Source organism: Lampris incognitus, chromosome 10 (genome assembly GCF_029633865.1).
Source record: "Lampris incognitus isolate fLamInc1 chromosome 10, fLamInc1.hap2, whole genome shotgun sequence".
NCBI classification, from domain to species: domain Eukaryota; kingdom Metazoa; phylum Chordata; class Actinopteri; order Lampriformes; family Lampridae; genus Lampris; species Lampris incognitus.
The window spans coordinates 52284247-52306328 of record NC_079220.1 but is presented as its reverse complement, the minus strand read 5'-3'; the positions used below and the strand labels follow the sequence as shown (position 1 = coordinate 52306328).

General features: G+C 43.0%; 1 protein-coding gene across 5 annotated transcripts in view; it reads right to left on the bottom strand.

Annotated features, from left to right (window-relative positions):
• The window catches only part of crebbpb (CREB binding protein b), an 81661-nt gene that overhangs the window by 35417 nt on the left and 24162 nt on the right, over positions 1 to 22082 (bottom strand). For all 5 annotated transcript variants that reach the window (XM_056288804.1, XM_056288806.1, XM_056288805.1 and 2 more), the window contains exon 2: positions 11140 to 11789. In XM_056288804.1, coding sequence (XP_056144779.1) covers positions 11140 to 11789 — 650 coding nt within the window. The remainder of the gene's footprint in view (positions 1 to 11139; positions 11790 to 22082) is intronic.

Sequence of the window (22082 nt, the reverse complement as noted above, 5' to 3'; positions counted from 1 at the left end):
TTAATTGGGTAAAAGCCCTTCATCATGAACCCCGGGCCAAAATTACCACCAATGGAAAGACCTCGACAGCGTTTCTCTTGAGCAGATTGAGTCGACAGGGTTGCCCTTTGTCTCCAGGACTCCAGGACTCTCCAGCACATAGCTGAAGCAATTAGACAGGATACTGATATAAAGGGTTCCAAAGTTCAGCAAACAAATCATAAAATTAATTTCCTGGCAGATGACGTAATTTTGTACATAACAGACCCTGGTAACTCCCTTACCAAATTACAGACTCTATTAAACGCTTATGGTGTTATTTCAGGATATAAGGTGAACTGGGAAAAAAGTGAAATTATTCCACTAGCAAATTTTGATTACACCGAGTATCAGCGAACAAACCCATTCAAGTGGCTTCTGAATGGGATAAAATATGTTGGAATAACTAGATAATGATCTTAAACATTTGTAAAACTTTACCTCCCATTGCTCAGTAGAATTGAAGATGATCTACATAGGTGGGATGGGTTTGCCCATTACTCTAATTTGCAGTTAATTGTGCGAAAATGAATATATTACCGAGGTTATATTATCTTTTCCAGTCCTTGCCCATTCCACTACCCAAAACCTTCTTTAAAAGCCTCAACAAACATGTTAGACAATTCATATGGAATTGTTAAGTGCCCAGGGTATCCTATAGAAAAATTAAAATAGGATTATAGATTAGGGGGCCTGATTATTTGGCAGCTCAAGTGTGATTTATTTCATCCTTTTTTGAGGGCCACAATGTCCCCTCCTGGACACAAATTAGATTGCAATCCCCGAAAGAAAAGGCCTCCAGTGATTTTATTGTTAAGTGGAACTCCAGAATTAAATCCAACAGGACAATCTTTTTCGTTTTGGACCCCCCCCCCCCGCTTTTTCTCCCAAATTGTATCCTGTCAATTACCCCACTCTTCTGAGCTGTCCCGGTCGCTGCTCCACTCCTTCTGCTGATCCGGGGAGGGCTGCAGACTATCACATGCCTCCTCCGATACATGTGGAGTCGCCAGCCGCTTCTTTTCACCTGACAGTGAGGAGTTTCACCAGGGGGACATGGCGCGTGGGAGGATCACGCTATTCCCCCCAGTCCCCCCCCCCCCAACAGGCACCCTGACCGACCAGAGGAGGTGCTAGTGCAGCGATCAGGACACATAAGCCACATCTGCCTTCCCACCTGCAGACACGGTCAATTGTGTCTGTACGGACGCCTGACCAAGCCGGAGGTAACACAGGGATTCGAACCCTGTGTTGGTAGGCAACAGAACAGACCGCTACGCTACCCGGATGCCAGACAATCCTATTTTAAAGCATTTGATTAAAATATGCTGTGAGACTCATAGGAGTCTTGGAATGAAAACGGACTGTCACCAAAAACACCTCTGAGACAAAATTAACTCATACCCATTACTCTAAACAACAAGATTCTGGAGACTTGGCATCATAAAGGGATCCAACATTTGGAAGACTGCTATGAAAAAGGACTTCTCATGTCCTTTGAACAACTGAATAGGAAATATGACTTGTCCAATAAGATGTTCTTCTGCCAAATTCAGTTAAGATCTTTTCTTTGAACTAACCTGGGCCTTGGAATAACTTTATAAACTAAACTCAGAAACTACATAAATCCAAACCTGAACTGTCAGAAATGTGCTTCAGATGTGGTATAGAGGTCAGCTCCTTCCTGCACTGTAACTAGCTTTGTACAAAGGTAAGGCCCTTTTGGTATGACTTCTGTGACACCTTGACCAAGACCACAGGAGTTACCTCCCCTTTAGACCCTGAGCTTTGCTTACTCGGGAATTTCACAAGTGTCAGTAGATCGTCAACCAATTCCCAAATTCAATTTATGGAAATCGCTTTATGTTATGGCCAGGAAATGCATAACAGTGACATGGAAATCTATATATCTAATATTTTTTAAAACATTATATAAAAAAATTAAGTGCTAATTGAATTAAGAAGCCCTAAGTAAAATAATCATTAAAGTGACAGTTTAATAAACTATCAATGATAAAATACTTGCTAGTAGTTCATATCTTCTGCAGAACAAGCATAATGGTCATTTAAGGGTTTTCTGAACATTATTTACCACAAGCCCTATAAGCCAAATTTCAAAGCCATATGTGCCTAACAGTAAAGCCAAGGGTTCAAACTCTGCCACACTTCAGCGTTTTCCTTATGGCAGATATGCAAGGTAGTACAAACACCAAAATAGGGCTCCATGATTATGGCCAAAATAATAATCACAATTATTTATCACGATTATTCCTTGATTTTAGGGACAAAGTATTTCTATTGCACTTTCACATTTAAATAAACAGAGGAATGCTTTCACTTCCATGTTGTGCTACATTCCTTCTAATGTACAAATTTTTGCATCAAAATAAGACTGGTAATTTTTCACTGGACAAGGACAGGAATCCAGTAAGATAATGTTAGTGAGGTTATTTTTCTTGGCCTTCATGCATTCATCGCACTGCAGTTTGTGGTGTTTGGTTGGACTGGACCAGCGGGCCAGCCCTACAAAAGGTAAATATCCGTGACTGACTGATCATGTTTGGAAGGACAGAGTGATCACTATGGGTGATCGCGTTTGGAGTGATCAAGTTACACGACTGGGCCGCCGGATGAGGTGATCAACGACGTCACTGGAGCTACACAACTGCTCGGCTGAGCGCCGAGAGGCATGAGGGAGAGCACAAGTTAAAGCACCCCAAATCACAATCACTTTGACAAAACACTCATTGGTGAATTCACAAAAGGATTGTGCGGCTTTTGCGGCCACTAAACCTGCACAAATAAGACAAATAGAAACTGTGTAATTCTTAAAGCACCCACAGAAGGTGAAATGCACTCCTAACTGCGCTGCCAAGCAAATAGTGTCACGGTGCTCCGATGCTTTCTGCATGTATTTAACATTGGAACAACCGGGATTTCACTCCTACCTAAAACGACCACGGGAGGTCAAATTGACAGCCCAATTGAGATATTAATGCACTGCATATGTTAGTATGTCTATTAGGAAATGACTGACACCAACATTTTAACAACTTTAATACTATTTTTCAAACAATTTAAAATGGCCGCTGTCCAACACCTGTCAACACCGCAACGCCTCGGTGGTAGTCATGGTCCGTCAGAAACGGCGTCTGTAACCAGACATGTTGACAATAATCAAAAATCAAGTTTAGACTATTAGTCTGCACTGGAGAACGCTAGTGTGTTTCTAGGACACAGCAATGAACTTCGCGAAGGAAATGATGTGACCAACACACGTCATAAATAGTGACATGACGTGCACAATGACGCGCAAATTATGTGCGGTCGTTTTGACAGGTCATGGGCGATTTAGGTCGATCTTATCCTAACTTTTTTGTGCAATTGATCTAAAACTCATTTTAATGCAAATATATGCAATTTTAGGGGAATTCATAATTCAGTTTCACTTTTACAATGAATGGAAATATGCATTGTTTCGCATAATTTATACCCTACCACAGAAATAAAAAAGGATTCTTTGATAAAGACTGGAGAAAATATATTTTGCATAGTTTTGTTTTGAGAAATAAGGTATCTTCTTAAGTCAGAGTTTGTCTTCAATCTCATTTTGTTTTAAAAAAAAAAATCATGAGAAATTAATATCATGAACCCAGTATCGGAAGTTGCATTGAATCATGAGTTGAGTTTATCTTTACATCCCTACATGTTCCTTTAATTTTGAGAAGCCAAAATCATGGTCGAGATTAATATTCGATCAATTGTACAGCCATATACCAAAGATATATCCCCATCTTTTAGCTTCCAACCCCAGACTGACACAAATACACTTGTCACACCCAGGGTTCAAATCCTTGTCTTTTCCCTCTCACCCTGTATCCTCCTCTCGTACTCATTCTCTGGATGCATACTTTGATATACAAATATCTGTTTTGACTATTATGTAAGGTCCACAATACTCACACACACACTTAAGTGAAAGCATCTACATTTGGAAGGCCTGAGAAGTAAAGCGTGTGTATGGGGGGGTAGGGGACGTGGTTTGATGTGGCGGTATCTGCCTAAATCATCTTGGTGAGAACTAGCGCGCTGGTTTTCTCATTGCTTCCTGTTTAACCACAACAACTTTGACACTCTCGGTGGCATGACATTAGCTTTTCTTAAGCTGTACACTTCAATGGTGGTGAAAGCAGGCATATTCCCATCAAAATACTAGCTACACCAACCGCTGGAAAGCAATTATCATAAATTCATTCATTCATTCATCATCAGCCGCTTCTCCGGGGTCGGGTCGCGGTGGCAGCAAGCTAAGTAGGGCACTCCAGACATCCCTCTCCCCAGCCACGCCCTCCAGCTCCTCCTGGGGGTTCCCAAGGTGTTCCCAGGCCAGACTGGACATGTAGTCCCTCCAGCGAGTTCAGGGTCTACTCCGGCGTCTCCTCCCAGTTGGCCGTGCCCGGTAAACCTCCAAAGGAAGGCGCCCAGGAGGCATCCTGATCAGATGCCCGAACCACCTCAACTGGCTCCTTTCGGTGTGAAGGAGCAGCGGCTCTACTCCGAGCTCCCTCCTGATGTCTGAGCTCCTCACCCTATCTCTAAGGCTGAGCCCAGACACACTGCAGAGGAAACTCATTTCAGCCACTTGTATCCGCGATCTCACCCTTTTGGTCACTACCCAAAGCTCATGACCATAGGTGAGGGTTGGAACGAAGACTGACTGGTAAATTGAGAGCGTTGCCTTCCGGCTCAGCTCCTTCTTCACCACAACGGCCCGGTACAACGTCCGCATTACTGCTGATGCTGCACCAACGTGATGGAGCTCAAGTATCTCGGGGTCAATTATCATAAACAAGAAAAAAAAAATTCAAATATGGTTATGTGTATATCCGTTTCAAGCAACTGCAAAGCTGATTGCATTGGCCATGTGTGCTACTCCTCACAACAGCCGAGCAGAGAAATCAGGTCATAAATACATAATTATTGATCCACTATAGAACCCCGTCAGCTCGTCCCAAGTTAGAACCAGGGGAATGGATCCACTTGGACAGAGATAATAACCCTCAGCTGATTGTGTTTCTTCCAACAGGCCCAGGGAAAACACAACAGATCAGTCCAGGAGGAGCGCTATGCATCCATCCCCTGATATACACTGACAACAGGCTGGTGGGAATCACTATCTTCAGAACAAGCACGCTAGAGAGTATGCTAGAACATACATCAATGGCAAGTTAGCATTTAATTCATTTGTTTCACAATGTTTGCTTTGGTAGACTGTAGGCCAAGCTCGTCATCGGTGATCTGCTAATTTACAATTTAGCAAGTTCAGTTACTTATAGTCTCAGAAATAAATCCAACATGATTTAGCCAATTTCTCCTACACACATTACGCAAAAATGATTATAGACCTAAATAAATAAATAAATAAATAAATAAACAAACAGTGAGTAGGCATGCTACTTTACAACTGGACTCAAGACTGAACCCTCCAATGTCAGGGAGTACCCGGCATGCTGTGATGTCCTTGAGCAAGACATTAAATACCTACTAGCCCCCGACGCATTTTTCTTTGACTAACCTAAGTACATAGGTTTTATTTGTTTAAAATGGTGTAATTTGTGACTCATTAAAAAGGATGGTGGGATAAGATGTACAAATAAAAAGTCAATGTTCACAATCTTTCCACACAAGGAGGAAATGCACACAATGTACAATTTGGATGAGAACCCCTTTAGTTGATGCGACATTTAAAACGCCTCTCCTGGGGAAATAGACATACACATCTTTGTAGACTTATGTATGCATTAGGGGTTGCATGAGTGCATGATTTTACAACTCGAGTACTCCTTCCCTGAGGTGTCTTGCACCAGCTAAAAGACTGCACCTATTATGGGGCTGGTCTCAGCATATACAGCAAAGCATAAAATTAATGATATGATATAAAGATAACACTTGGTCTTACCTTACGCAGCGGTGAATTATGGATGATACCGACGACATGTAAAAAAAAAAAATTGTAACCCTTTTTTTTCCTCCCTGATTGTACGTGGCCAATTACCCCACTCTTCCGAGCCATCCCGGTCGCTGCTCCACCCCCTCTGCTGATCCAAGGAGGGCTGCAGACTACCACGTCTCCTCTGATACATGCCAGCCGCCTCTTTTCACCTGAAAATGAGGAGATTCGCCAGGGGGATGTAGCGCGTGGGAGGATCACGCTATTACCCCCCCCCCCCAAACAGGTGCCCCGACTGACCAGAGGAGGCGCGAGTGCAGTGACCAGGACACATACCCACATCCAGCTTCCCAGCCGCAGACACGGCCAATTGTGTCTGTAGGGACGCCCGACCAAGCCGGAGGTAACACGGGGATTCGATACCGATGATATTTTGATATTACTCTTACATTCTACGGTAGCCCAAGATAGAAAGTTTGCCATCTTATTGTGTTTAGATAGCAGCTTGATTTGTCCTAGTCGACCATCCTTCCTCTTGTTTACCAAACAAAGCACGCGAACTGGAAACTTAGTGCGTGCGCCGTGTGAGGTCTAGCATACGCAACTAACGAGTACTCGACGTTAACTTCGAAACTTGAGAACTGATGTAACTGCTCGAGTACAAACGCACAAACACACACACACAGATGACAAATTAGAGGAAAAACCTGAATGTTTGACCCCTACAGCGAGGGGATCTGGGAACTTTGTAATGTTGTGGGGGGCATTTTCCTGGCATGGTTTTGGTCTGCGTAATTACCCCCTTAGAGGGAAGGGCCACTGCAAATCAATACAAAGTTATTCTGAGTGATCGTCTTTATCCTATGAAGAAACATTTCTATGCTGATGGGAGTGGTCTTTTCCAGGATAACAATGCCCACATTCACAGGGCACAAGGGGTCACCAAATGGTTTGACGAGTATGAAAATGATGTAAATCCCATCGCGAATGGCCTTCGCAGTCACCAGATCTCAACCCAATTGAACACCTATGGGAGACTTTGGACCAACGTGCTAGAGAACGCTATCCATCACCACCATCAACACACCAAATAAGGGAATATCTTTTGGAAGAATGGTGCTCCATCCCTCCAGTAGAGTTCAGAGACTTGTAGAATCTATGACAAGGAGCACTGAAGCTGTTCTGGAGGCTGATGGTGGTCCAACACCTTACTAGGACATTATGTCGGTTTGTCCTTGAACTTGTCACCCATCTGTATAGCCACATTTTATATATATATATATATATATATATATATATATATATAAAAGGTCTGTCAAAATTGGCCAAAAATGACATTTGATTATTTCTTCTAAACCCCCCTGCCAAAAAAAAACCCATACTGAATATATTTTTGCGCATTATGTCCATAAGAGGGCAAACCAATATAATGGAAGACACAACTACTTGTATAGGTATACTTATTCCAATGTAAACATGTCTTTTAAAAGATCCATATACCTATACATTACAAAATAAAAAAATAAAATAATATCCTCTACTGTAAAACTCCATTTAAAGACCATAGACCTGCCCTCCCTCTCTCTCTGCGCCATGGTTGGTGCTAGAGTGAGAAACGAGAACGCACTGTCTCTTGGAGTGAGATGAATGATTTGTAATTGATGTGTTATTCGATGGCCTAATTTTTATATAGATTAGGTAATATTCATACTGGTTTAAATAAACAATTTGATAGCATTTTGGACAGACCCTTCAGATGTTGCTCCTGGAATCTGTTAAAGCCAATCTCCAGTTTGGGGGTCACAGCCTCTAGTGCTCCTATTACCACAGTGATCACTTTGGACTTCGCCTTCCACGTTTGTCCCAGTTCTTCCTTCGGCCCTTAGTACTTCTGTCTTTTCATGCTCCTTCTTTCTGATGTTGCCGTCAGCTGGGATTGCCACATCTATCACTACTGCTCTCTTCTGTTCTTTGTCAATCACCACTATGCCTGGTTGGTCAGCGAGCACCTGCTTGTCCATTTGGAACCTGAATCCCACAGGACCTCAACTCTGCTGTTCTCAGACACCTTTGATGGCGTTTCCCATCTGGGGGACTTCTGGTCCATATTGGACACAGATGTTCCTGTACACTATCCCGGCAACTTGTTTTAATTCTTCTCAGTGTATGCTGTCCCGCCCTACATCTTATACCCTGCCACTATGTGCTAGAGTGTCTCAGGGGCATCTTTGCACAGCTTGCACCTTGGAGCCTGCCTGCTGTGATAAACCCGTCTCTGTGGATCTGGTGTTGAATGCCTGCTCCTGTGCTGCCACATCACAGCCCCCTGTGCTGTCCTTCAGATCAGCCTTTTCTAGCCACTGTAGGTTTTCTTGAAGCCAGCCACTCCCTCTATCTGAAGGGCTTGGTCTTTCATGATGTCTCTTCTTCCTCATCACCCTCAGTTTGTCCTGGGGCCCATCTTCCTGATATACTCTTAGATGTTCCCTCGTTTCATCCTGAATAGTGGGGCTCTTGATACTCACCGATTCTCGGGCCCCATCTTTTTGCTGCTAATACAGTCTAAGAGTGCTGGACTACAGGTGGAATCCTTCGTCCATTGTGAGGAGTTTTCGTGTCTTGACAACTGTGGCCCCTATTTACTCTTGTGGCCAACTTGTTATCCGAGCTGGTATCTGACGACTAGTAGGGCAAATAAGTTGATGGCTTGGATCTTATTCCTACTATTGAGCTTGCTTCTCAGGATCTGCCTTACTCTCTGGGGGTATTTGGCTGTGACCTTGCTTTCTCATTATGGCTCCCATTGCCCTGTGCAATACCCAGGTACTTGTAACTGTCCTGTATGTCTGCAATCCTACCTTCTGGTAGCTCCACCACTTCAGTCCTGAACACCATCCCTCTTTTGTCACCATTCAGCTACACTTATCCAGTCTGAATGACATCCCGATTCCATCACAGTATGTTGTGGTGAGGTGGATCAGCGTCTAGTTCACTCTTGGCACATGGCTTGATGTTATCCAGCTTGTGTCAACCATGTAGAGGAGGTGACTGATTGTTACCCCACTTCTTAACTTGTACCCATATCCACTCTTTGTGGTGATCTGACTAAGGGGGTTCAGGCCTATGCAGAACAGCAATGGGGACAGCGCATCATCTTGGTATAATGCTGCACTTGATGGTCACTTGTGCAATGGCCTTGGAGTTGGCCTCTGGGTTTGCTTTCCCACAGCGGCACTGAGTTCTTGAGGAAGGTTATCAGTGTCCTGTTGGCTTTGTTAAGTGCCAAGCACTCTAGTATCCTCGTGTGGGGCATTGAGTCGTAGGACTTCTTGTAGTCAATCCAGCCAGTGCTTAGGTCCACTAAGCTATTTTCCTATAGAAACGGCTTAGTGGACCTTTAACTACAGTGGAAATCGCTTATTGATATCACATCTGTCTAGGCTAATATGATAATTATAAATCGCTGTACTCAAACACTAAGTAAATTGAGTTTTTTTTATATCTTATTGTTATGTGTAGACTTTAGCTATCAATCTCAAAGACTCAAATTGCATTCTTCTTTGGCTTATGAGTAATTTTGAAACCACTTACTAGTTTGTCTACCATCACACCAGAAAACAAAGCATTTGTTCCACCAATCCTCTCTTGTGGACCAATCATTGTGTGGTAAGGTAAAACATGTCACTACCTGTGCGACACTTAAGACATTTGGCAGGAATGTCACCACAGACTCATGTTTGTATTTCTCCATACTACTGCAAATGGAAGGGCTTTCATTAGTGGCTGATGGACTGAATCATCATTGTGTCACTTTGTTCAGCAAAAGTTACTTCAAGGAATTTAAGTGAGAATCTTTGCGATCATTACTTTTATAAATAAATAAATATAATTGTGGCAAACCTCAGCCATAGCTGGGGATGCCCAACACAGACACATGCACAGATGGCAAATGACAGCACAACAGCCCATTTATTAAAAGTACAAAGAGGATGTTTAAAATACTCCCCATGTTTAAACTATATAAAAGACTTAAAAACAGACCTCTTTGTCCCCCTGGCGAAACTCCTTACTGTCGGGTGAAAAGAAGCAGCTGGCGACTACACATGTATTGGAGGAAGCATGTGGTAGTCTGCAGCCCTCCCCAGATTGGCAGAGGGGGTGGAGCAGCGACTGGGACGGCTCGGAAGAGCGGGGTAATTGGCCAAGTACAATTCAGAAAAAAAAGAGGGGGGGGGGATTAAAAAAAAAAACAGACGTCTCTTGTTGGGGTGAGAGTTTTGCGGGTCCATGTCCCCGCCGCCTTTAGCTCTCTCCCAGTGTGTGGTTTGAGATTTTGTTGGGGTGCAGCCACATTAAACCTGCCTCAAGCCAATTAGGATGATTCAAGACATGTGCAACCAAACCGCACTCACCACAAAAATGTATTGAAACAGGCAAATTCTCTATTTTTCTGAATTTAACCGACTGAACAACAACCCTTCTGCTGGCAATTGTGCTGTAGCAAAATATAAGCTTTAAACAGGCCTAAAATGAAACTAAGTCTATTCTACCGAGTCATTTTCATACTCAAACCATTCAGTGACCCCCTCATGCCTTGGGGGTATTGTTATTCTGGAAGAGACCACTCCCATCAGGATCAATCAACCAATCAAGCAATCAATCAATCAGATTTTATTTGTATAAAAATGTTGCATCATAGGATAAAGGTGATCACTCATAAGAATTCTGTATCAATTTGCACTGACAAGTGGACCCAAACCATGCCAGGAAAATGCCCCCACAGCCCCCAGACCCCCTCATTGCACATGTTTTTGGGCATGCACAAACACTACCAATTATGTCTGCTTCCATTTCATCCCCCATTCCTTTGTTTTTAAATTAGTTTTTAAATTAGTTAGCCATCCAGATGCCTGTTTTTCATTTGAATGTCAGTGGTTCAATTCTCTACCATGTCTAACTGTGACTGACAGCAACTGTAGGGAGTTGCTGTACAGAGAAAATTCCTTTGGAGACACCCACAACCCTGATATTTAAAACATTGTGATGGACTGGCAGCCTGTACAGGGTGTGCTGCCCAATGACTGCTGGGATGGGCTCCAGCATCCCCACGACCCTGAGAGCAGGATGAACGGTTTGGATAATGGATGGATGGATGGATGTGGTAAACTCACCTTATTTAGGTTTCCAGCCTGCTGGGCATTTATAGCATTGTGTGCTCCCATCTGTGGCCCTCCCTGGGTGAGTGTCTCTGCCAGAACACTGCCGCCGACAGTGGCCCCTGCACCCACCTGTGCCCCCTGCATGCCCTGTCCCTGGTATTGCATGCCTGGCCCAGGTCTTCCCCGACCCGCCTGTCCGAGAGCTCCATTCATCACCTGTCCTGGCTGGGGCTGGCCCAAGACCCCGTGGCTCTGCCCACTGTTTAGCATTGCCTGGTTGAAGCCAATGCCTGCACTGCTGTTGCCCTGACCCGAGCCACCTCCTTTCTGGGCCTGGGAAGATGGGTGGTTGGGTGATCCCTGCCCCAATGGGCTTTTGCCGAGCACAGCACCAAGCTGGCCTCCCACCATACCTCCCTGTTGGGAGCTGGCTGAGTTGAGACCCCCTCCCAAGATGGAGGTGCTGCCTGGTCTCAAGAGCTCTGAGAGCTGCTTGTGTTTGGCAGCTGCATCAGGGACAACAGAATTTAAGCCAGGTCCCCCTCCTCCACCACCTCCTCCTCCAGGGCCACCATTGGAGGACATACCCATCAGGCCGAGGTCTCCATTCGGGATCAGCTCATCTGGGAGGTCATTTTCCAGGTCAAATAGAGACACGAGATCTGCCAGAAAGACACATGGAGACAGAAGGATTAGACATGATCCTTTGAAAAATAACAAGCGTCTCTGACAGAGAATGCTATTAACTGCCAAGTGAGGAAAAGCAAAAGCATCGTTTTTCAGTCGTGAAATTTTAAGACCACTGTCCAGGTGTCAAATTCCCGTTGTCATCATACATAAAACAAAGTTCCCAATGGGAGTTTAACTAACAATTGACCTGTCAGTAGACACCAAGATATTACATGCTTTTTGGCCCATCACAATCAGTACTTTTCCACGGACAGTAATCAATTATAACGCCCCACCAAGTTATCTGCCAAATGAAAACCCAGTAGAAATGCTCTCATTTAGGCTCAAGGGGCTAAGGCACATATCATGCGGTAGCTACATCTTTGAATTTAGCTCTGGCTCGCAATCAGAGTTTCATGTCATCTTTCACTCTGTATATGGTGCGACTTAATACTTCACTAAGCAGGTAAAGAAGAGCATCTGCATGTACATCCATTAATACATGGATCTACATGCCGATCCGTGTAGGGCAGAGTGTGAGACGGATCTACATGCAGTTCCATCTCACACTCTCCCTGTGACAGTGGCTGAGGATATTGCCCCTGCCTCCTCTCTGTGCTCCTGGAGTGAATTCTATAGAGTCAACAGCATTTGCTGTGGCGGAGGAGATGCGTTGTTGCAAAGAGCTGGGCAGGGCCTCGTGAAGGGCTGTTTACATCGATGTATTTGTTTCTCATATCCACGCATCTGATTTATTGAGAAGAGACTCTTCCCCCTTTGATAAAAATAGAATATCACAGTTCCTTGCAACCTGCACTAATGTGCTTAGAAAAAAAATCCACTATACTTAGATCCTATTAGGGCCCAGCCGACGTATCGGCGCACAGATAAAATCGGCTTTGTCTCTTACAGATATATTTGTTTGGGTTAAATTTCCCACCAATAAGTGCCAATAAACTTAAGAAAATGTGGTGAAAGCATAGGCCTACGTATACTGTGTGTTGTGAAGTTTTTAAACTTTCTGGCAAGACATGATTTCTAGCTGATCACACCCTTCCCTACCAACAGGATTTCTGCAGGTTTCATCAAATTGTATTTAACACTTTTTGAATGCCTTTTTAATAGCACTTGGAATACAATCTAGACATGTATAAATATCGTCTTTATTGTCCTGCAGGAAATTTGTTTTCACAGCCAGTACATGCACAGAAACATATAGATAACCGCACCGCAACATGCAGATATACTACATACAGACACATAAACACATAAGAGTCACTCACACCCACAGAGAAATCTGGCTCTATGCAAGGTCAGCAAGGCAGTTTGTTTAGTGCTGCTATGGCAGAAGGGACAAAACTTCTGCCAAAGCGAGTGCCTCTCCATTTCAGTGCTGTATCTGCTGCCTGATGGCAGTAGTGTGAGATATGAACTGAGGGGGTGATGGGTGTAATTCACTGTTGTGAGTGCAAGGCGTGTGATGGCTCTGTCGTTCATGTCTGAGAAGTTGGGTGTAAGGGGGTGGATGATCTTGGAGGCAGCATGTGTGGATCCTGGTAAGATTGTTTTTGTTGGAGATGGTCAGCGTGGTATAGAAACAGAGGGAACAGTACAGCAGAATGGGTTGGATTATGCTTTTGTAAAGTAACAACGGGAGGTGGGGGGGGGCGCAACAGAACGTGCTTAAAACCTATTTCACAGCAACACTGGTACAAGTATGAATGATATGAAGGAATATGGGTATGTATGAAAACGAGTCAAAGTCAAAGTATATGAGTCACAGTATATGAATTTATTTACATATTTATCAATCACTGCAATCTAACATAATTGTATCATACTAATATAATATGATATAATTAATCTATAATATAATTTATTCCAAATGTGCCTCATTTGAGCATTTTTTTGGAAATGCAGCAGCGGGCTTCACACTCATTTCTCTCAAATTGACTTCAACCTTGTACTGAGCATGCTGTTCTCCAATTGAGTCTCGAAGTTACACTTGCCCATGGCTAGTTGGCCGTAGCACAGACTGAAGTCGGCTTAAGAAATCAAGTAGCCTATCCATCAGATGGTAGATGGTATGCTGGTGACATGCTAGCTAGGTGTGCTCAAATAAATTCTGACCAGGTAGCCAAGATGTGGTTCTGTTTGCCGGTCAAGGAGGGAAAAAAAAAAAAAACTAAAACTATTATTTGCATCACATTACGCAACATGATAGAAGGAATTTCATCATCCAGTCAATTTTTAAGACCCATTAAAATCATATTTAAGACAATTTAAGAAGGTTTCAGGACCACAATTCAGATAATGGAATTTAAGACCATTAAGGACCTGCAGAAACCCTGTACCATACTCTCCGAAGTCAAAGCCAGTGAGTTCAACACGTGAAATCTATCAGCAGTTACCGCGGCATCGGTGAACTCTATTAAGGCGAGTCAAAGTTATCACGATGATGAAGTAGTGACTCTGTTGGACAGATGATCAATATTATAGTACGACACTGTTGTGATATAGTTTGATATAGGAGGCAGCAAGTTATAGACTTCATGCAACTGGTTTTCTTCGCCCTGCTGTTGCAGTCCAGCTTAAAAACAGCATCCTTGGACCCAAGTTTAAGCAGACAATCTGATTGTAAATAAAACTTCAGCGAACTACATCACAACACTGTTGTAGAGTAATATTGATTGTGTGTCCAACAGAGACACTGCATCGCATTTCAATCTTTTATCCTGCTGGAGGTGCTTCCAACACATACGCGTTTGCTGCTGCACCTGAGGTCACCACCATTGAGAAATCCTGAAACAGTCTGGCCCTAAAATATATTCATGATTCTTTACATATAGCGACTGGTGCACAAGTGTCTGGAAAGAGGCATGAAAGGATAAATGCAAATATGTTCATGCCTTATTAAATAAATAAAAAGAACCAGTTAAGCGACCTGCAAGCAGATATGCAAAATCCAAACCGTTAAGACTACGGAGAAAATATTCTGTTCTACTTATTGATCAGTCATGGGACACTGGTGGACCCTGCTCCCCTTCAAACAGGCTTGTTTCTTTCCACACCATTTTCAGGCACACAACAGCTACACAACATAAAACCTGACTCTTGATATGTGTCATTATATCTAAATATTGGGGGGGGGGGGGGTTGAAATCAGTTTTTTTTCAAGATTTTAAGAATAATCTTTACTAAATCATGCATAATCTGGATACTTGTACTGAAGTTTTAAGGCGAGTATTTGTTGTTTTTTTTTAGAACTGTTAACATTCTTAACCACCGCAGTTGCAAATGACTATTTTTAAACATCTACAAAAGGGCAACATCATTACAAATTGATGTAGATGAATGGCATAATTATGTTCTGAACGTTTGGCCATGGAAAATGTTTAGCCAAAAATCGCAAGTAGCATATTCTGTATCTGGATAAATGAGTAAAATGCCAAATATTTTGGCTGGATATCTGATGTGATTTCTGTTTCTCTTGAGGACACATTAAAACTGTGCCAGCAACCCATACTGTTTATACTTTATTCCTGTTTCCTGAAAGTGAATGGCAGCTATTTTCAATAAGAGTAAACATGTCAGCACAGGAACCATTTCCCCATTTCGTATTTCTGCAACACTAGGGGTTGCAGAGCACTCGAGCATTCGAGTTCTCGAGCAGTTATATCAGTTCTCAAGTCTCCACGTTAACGTCCGAGTACTCGTTAATCGCGTGATGCTAGATCTCACACGCACCCAGTTTCCAGTTCGAGCCCTCGATAAACAAGAGGAGGGATGGCGGCCGCAGAAAAGGGTAAATCGGTTGTTTGAAAGTTCTTTGATAAAAGACAAAAATTTCTTTCCCAACTGTCATTGTGATGAAATAAACATGCAACAATGGTTGCGGACAGATTTCTCAAGGATAGCTCTAACATCATGTCTGTCATATATAGACTACGCTACTACATGAAAATCTAGTTTCTACATCCTTTTCCTACACACTGATTCACTGGGGTCTCCAACCTGCAAACCACTCTGTAAGTAGGGATTTTGGCATCGAGTCCATTTCTGGTACTTGCGCTTGTGAATTCCTCCAGAAAACCTTCAAAATAGATGAGGCGATGTGACGATGTGCTGCGCACACTTCCAATTTTCTGTTTCGCCTCTGGCGTGACCAGCAATATACGCAGGGCATCGACACAGCACAACTGACACCAGCTGCAATTTTTCGAACCCCCTCCATGATTTGGTTTTCTTCGCAAAAATATCGCTTCATATCATGGCCTTAAAATAAAAAGTTGGCTTCCGATTATCCACATCTAATAATCTACAAAACATGGCCTTTGTTCTTTACATACGTCTCCCCAACCCAGTACTCAAGTACTCCTTGTCCTGCAGATGTTTTTTTTTTAACCCTGAATCGGTTGGCCTGCTTCTAGTTACTAAACCAGTCATGTCACAGCACTTCATCACATCATGCGTATCAAATCTGACAGAATTAAGTGCTGATTGGTTGGTTCAACCAACTGGAGGGACTACATGTCCAATCTAGCCTGGGAACGCCTTGGGGATCCCCCAGGAGGAGCTGGAGGGTGTTGCTGGGGAGAGGGACGTCTGGAGTGCCCTACTTAGCTTGCTGCCACCACGACCCGACCCGAGAAGTGGCTGATGATGAATGAATGAATGAATAAATGAATGATTGGTTGAACAGGTACAACAGGCCCACCTATGCAATGAAAATTTGCAGGGCAGGGGGAACTTGGGGACTGGGTTGGGAAACACCAGCCTTTAAAAAAAAAGCAAGAAAAAAAAAGCATAACATCAGAATTGCCATCGGCCCTTAAAAAAAGGATACTGTCAGCCTCCAGGAGAGAGTGAATAAGAGCACAAATGAGGCGCTGTTGTGATACGTTGTCAGTAGACTATCTGCAGCGGTTTATTTTGACCGCTTCCTAGGAATCCCATCAAGGAAAGCACCAGAAAATACTCAACACTTAAATCGGCACTTCACTTTCACAGTAAATGTGTATATTTTACATTATTGACTGTGTGGTATAATTGACCCTATTCATCTTATTTTTTTCACATGATTAAAAAAAATCACTCACAAAAATGCTATAATGTTGCAGTGCTAGCTTGCTTTATTCCAGTGTATGGATCCAGTAGCAATTCAAGTAAACCATGGTCCTAATATAGACCTAAAACTAACTGTGGAAGCCCTGTGAAAAAAAATAAAAATGAAATAAAATAAAACAAACCAGGGAGCTTACAACTAAATCTATGACAAGCCGTTTTATCATTTATCACAAACAGGCTCTAACCAGAGTAGAAAAAGAAGTGGGAGGCCGCGTTGCACAACTGAGCAAGAAGATAAGTACATTAGAGTCTCTAGTTTGAGAAACAGACGCCTCACAGGTCCCCAACTGGCATCTTCATTAAATAGTACCTGTTAGAGCCTGTTTGTGCTGTCCTCTGAAGGGAGTAGTACACACCGGTGTAGGACATCTTCAATTTCTTAGCAATTTCTCGCATGGAATAGCCTTCATTTCTAAGAACAAGAATAGACTGTCGAGTTTCAGATGAAAGTTCTCTTTTTCTGGCCATTTTGAGCGTTTAATTGACCCCACAAATGTGATGCGCCAGAAACTCAATCTGCTCAAAGAAGTGCCCATCCAACCAATCCAACTTGTGGGAGCTGCTTCTGGAAGCGTGGGGTGCAATTTCTCCAGATTACCTCAACAAATTAACAGCTAGAATGCCAAAGGTCTGCAATGCTGTAATTGCTGCAAATGGAGGATTCTTTAACGAAAGCAAAGTTTGATGTAAAAAAAATCTTATTTCAAATAAAAATCATTATTTCTAACCTTGTCAATGTCTTGACTCTATTTTCTATTCATTTCACAACATATGGTGGTGAATAAGTGTGACTTTTCATGGAAAACACGAAATTGTTTGGGTGATCCCAAACTTTTGAACGGTAGTGTATATATGTCACTAGTAAATATTTATTAATAGTAGTTGCTATTCCAACAATTACTAGGGACTGTCCCACTGTTACTAGCTGATTTTGAATAAAGCCCAGCAGATTTTCATAAGTTAATATTAGCTTTTCAGTTTGACACTTGCTATTCAATTTTTCATTTTGATGAGTCTAATTTGAAAATGTGACAATAGTTGTGACTAGTCATATTAATTCACTAATGTTAAAAAAATGCCGAGTAAAAACACAACTGTTGATATTTTTATTTGGAATAGAAGCTAGATCTCATTAAAAAGCTACTTGTCAAAAGTGAATTGCAACCAGTAACAATGTAATTGTGACAAGTGACAATTAGAATCGCAACTAGTCACTGATGAATAGTTACTAGTAACTAACATATAAAATGACCAGTAGTTTGATTAACAACTATCCATCCATCCATCCATTATCTGAACTGCTTATCCTGCTGTCAGGGTTGCAGGGATGCTGGAGCCTATTCCAGCAGTAATTGGGCGGCAGGCGGGGAGACACCCTGAACAGGCCGCCAGTCCATCACAGGGCCCACACACACACACACACACACACACACACACACACACACACACACACCTAGTGACAATTTAGTACAACCAATTCACCTGACCTACATGTCTTTGGACTGTGGGAGGAAACTGGAGCTCCCGGAGGAAACCCACACAGACTCGGGGAGAACATGCAAACTCCGCACGGAGGACGACCCAGCACGACCCCCAAGGTTGGACTACCCCGGGGCTCGAAACCAGGACCTTCTTGCTGTGAGGCGACCGCGCTAACAACTGCGCCACTGTGCCGCCTGATTAACAACTGCTGCTATTAAAATAGTGAACAGTATTTAATGAAAAGCTGACATCTAATATGCGATGCCTCGTCGAGCTCAATTTGATAAAATATAATAGTGACTAGTGGCTTTAAATTAGATACTAGTAACTAAAGTAGAACTAGTGTTATTAAATTGTCACTAGTAAAAGACAGACTAGTCATAATCAAATTAGTAACAAGTGTTTATTCTAATAGAACTAGTATCTAGTTTTTAGCAAGTGGTGGCTTTACAATAGCAAATAGTGACAGAATAGCAACTAGTGTTTAATAAATTAGCTCTAATGTCCAATTTTTAGTGATTAGTGCCTTAAAACGCATAAATGATAAAACGGCCTGCCATACTAAAGCAGATGATGCGCGAACACACACACACACACACACACACACACACACACACACACACACACACACACACACACACAACTTACTTTCTAATACCAACTAAGGTAGCTTGTTTTAATTCTACAACAGCAATGGAGGAATGATAAAGGCGCGAAAGAGGGCTTTTGTTCTGCAGAAGGAAGCATTCTAATGGAGGGCCGGCCAATTTAGGAAAAGACCTAGGGCAGACAAAAGCAAACAAGCACACACTACACACACACAACGTGAACACACAAGAGCACTAATGAGGCCTAAAGTCCAAATCACGCGTCTACGCGAAGGTCCTGCATGTGAAGCTGCTAGCATGTTTGCCTGTGTGTGACTGCCAACAAAAGATTTCAGAAGCATGGCAGCCGCACCCACACACATCCCTAAGTTGGGGTCCAGGGCTTTCGAGTTGCGAGGCTGGAGAGAGCTCCGACCCGGAGCTGAATCGACAGTGCCCGGATCAAAAACTTGAAAAGGGAGTGTGATAACGGGAGATCTGCTGGAAGTTAAGGCTTGAGGAATTGGCAGCCAGACCCTTCAGTTGAACCGTTTAAACTCCCAGCATGCAAAACCAAAGCAACAAGTTTTAATGAATGGTAAGAGGCATTAATTGCCAATAGCTGAAGTCAAGCACTTTCGTCTCTTCCAGGGGCCTATTCAGCAACAAGACAGAGCATAAGCTGAAATGGAAAGGATACGGCTGAGCCGAAAAGGCAGCTCTGACTAGCTAGAGTAAAAGTGCAGCGGCACGCTGATTCTCTCTCCCGCAGGCTGATCGCTTGAACGCGCTCATTAAAATTTAAAAAGTGTCGAGACATGCTTCAAAGAACTAAAAAATAATAAAAAAAACCTAAAAAAAAATCAATTGAGTCATGCTGAAATCTCAGTATCCTATCTAGTCACTTCTCACCTGATGAGGAACATCATTGTTACTCCTGCTAGTGATGATTCATCCAATGACTTTAGCAGCTGAATGATACACCTTTGCAGATACACTCGAGACTGAGAAGTAATAACCTGCTGCAGCCTGCCGCTATCGCCTTGCCACAGCGAAAGTGACAGATGGAGAGGAGAATGACAGGCTCATCTGTGCTCATCTGCTGGATCCTCAGTTTGCTAGATTTATCTTTTAACTGTTCACAGCAATGGATGAAGCATTTTTGTCCCTAACTATATCTTAGCCCATCCACTGACGGCAGCGTCAGCCCAATAGATGGGGTGTGTGGTAGCAAAGGCAGTATGCTACAACGGCGGTGCTAATGGGACTGATTAGATTTTAAGAGCGCCAGGCTAAACGTGCACAGAAAATTGTTAGCATGCAGCCATAAAGTAGAATTTCTGCTAGGAAATTTTGCTGCCAGCCAATATGTCCAGGGAATTCCACAATGTCAGACAAATGGGAAAATATATAGCATGTGTGATAAAAGAACAAAGAATAAATGCAAATAGATTTAACATAGCGTTTATTCTAATTGAGCTGAATTTATTTTAAGTGAGTTGGAAAGAAGTGGTGGAGAGTGTACCCAAGGAGGAGAGAGTGGTGATTGGAGCAGACGTCAATGGGCATGTTGGTGAAGGGAACAGAGGTGATGAGGTAGGTATGGTGTTAAGGAGAGAAACGTGGGAGGACAGATGGCGGTGGATTTTGCGAAAATGATGAAAATGGCTGTGGTGAATATTTGAATATTTCAAGAAGAGGGAGGAACACAGGGTGACGTACAAGAGTGGAGGAAAGTGCACACAGGTGGACTGTATCTTATGTAAAAGGCGCAATCTGAAAGGGACTGGAGACTGCAAGGTGGTGACAGGGGAGAACATAGCTAGGCAACATCGGATGGTGGTCTGTAGGATGACTTTGGAGACCAAGAAGAGGAAGCGAATGAAGGCAGAGCCAAAGCTCAAATGATGGAAGCTGAAGAATGAAGACTGTTGTGTAGAGTTCAGGGAGGAGTTAAGGTAGGCACTGGGTGGTAGTGAAGAGTTGCCGGATGGGTGGGCAAGCACTGCAGAAATAGTGAGGGAGACAGCTAGGAAGGTACTTGGTGTGTCATCAGGACAGAGGAAGGAAGACAAGGAGACTTGGTGGTGGTAGTAGTAGTAGAGAAAATAGTAATTAGTAGTTTAGTAATTTAGGGTCATTTTACATTAAGTGTGTTGCTCAAAAAGGCTGACAATGCATACGTTTTGGAGGCGAAATTGTCACATCAAAACTGTTCACATCTGTCAAAATGCAAATTCAAAACGCTTCAGCCAGAATTCCGGGAAAGATTCAGGCCATGGTAAAAAGGACAAAACGGATTCAACTACCTTCGTCAAAAAAGAAAACAATTCTGAGTGCACTGTCTGATTCAAGAGCTCAACTGTACATTGGCCGCTTCAGGCAGTACTACAGGATGACAGCTAGCCATCCATCCATTATCCAAACCGCTTATCCTTACCCAGGGTCGCAGAGATGATGGAGCCTATCCCAGCAGTCATTGGGCGGCAGGCGGGGAGACACCCTGGACAGGCCGCCAGACCATCACAGGGCTAGTTAGGACAGTTAGCCAGTATATTTTCTTTTAATTCGTTGTCTTTGTACTCTTTGTGGGCTTTATCAAAGGGCGCCAGCTGCTGGAAAATGTAAACACTGGGCCTCATTCATATGTACAAATTTGTTCTTGTACACCCATGGAACATTTTAGCCCTGAAGTTTGTCGCAGAGACCAGTGCAGAACCTGGGTAACCCTTCAATTTAGACACCAATTGGCTAACACTGATGTCTTTGCAAGCCTTGGTGATTGCTCGTCGCAAGAGGTAGACAATAGATGTTAGGGGGAAGGAATTAAAAATAACCCATCCGGCTTTACTTCTAACTGTCAGACAATCTCGAGAGCTAAAAAATTCCATAGGTGTGTAAGAACAAATTTGTACGTACGAATGACCGATGAATGAGGACCAATGGGTTGATCCACCTTTTTGCCACGTGACGAATGTGACACATGCCACATGACAAAATAAACGCTGCATTCAGGCAGAGCAAAATTTTACACTGTACTTGTAGTTTTATCCAATAATACTTTAAAAAAATTATCTCACTGACGTGTGA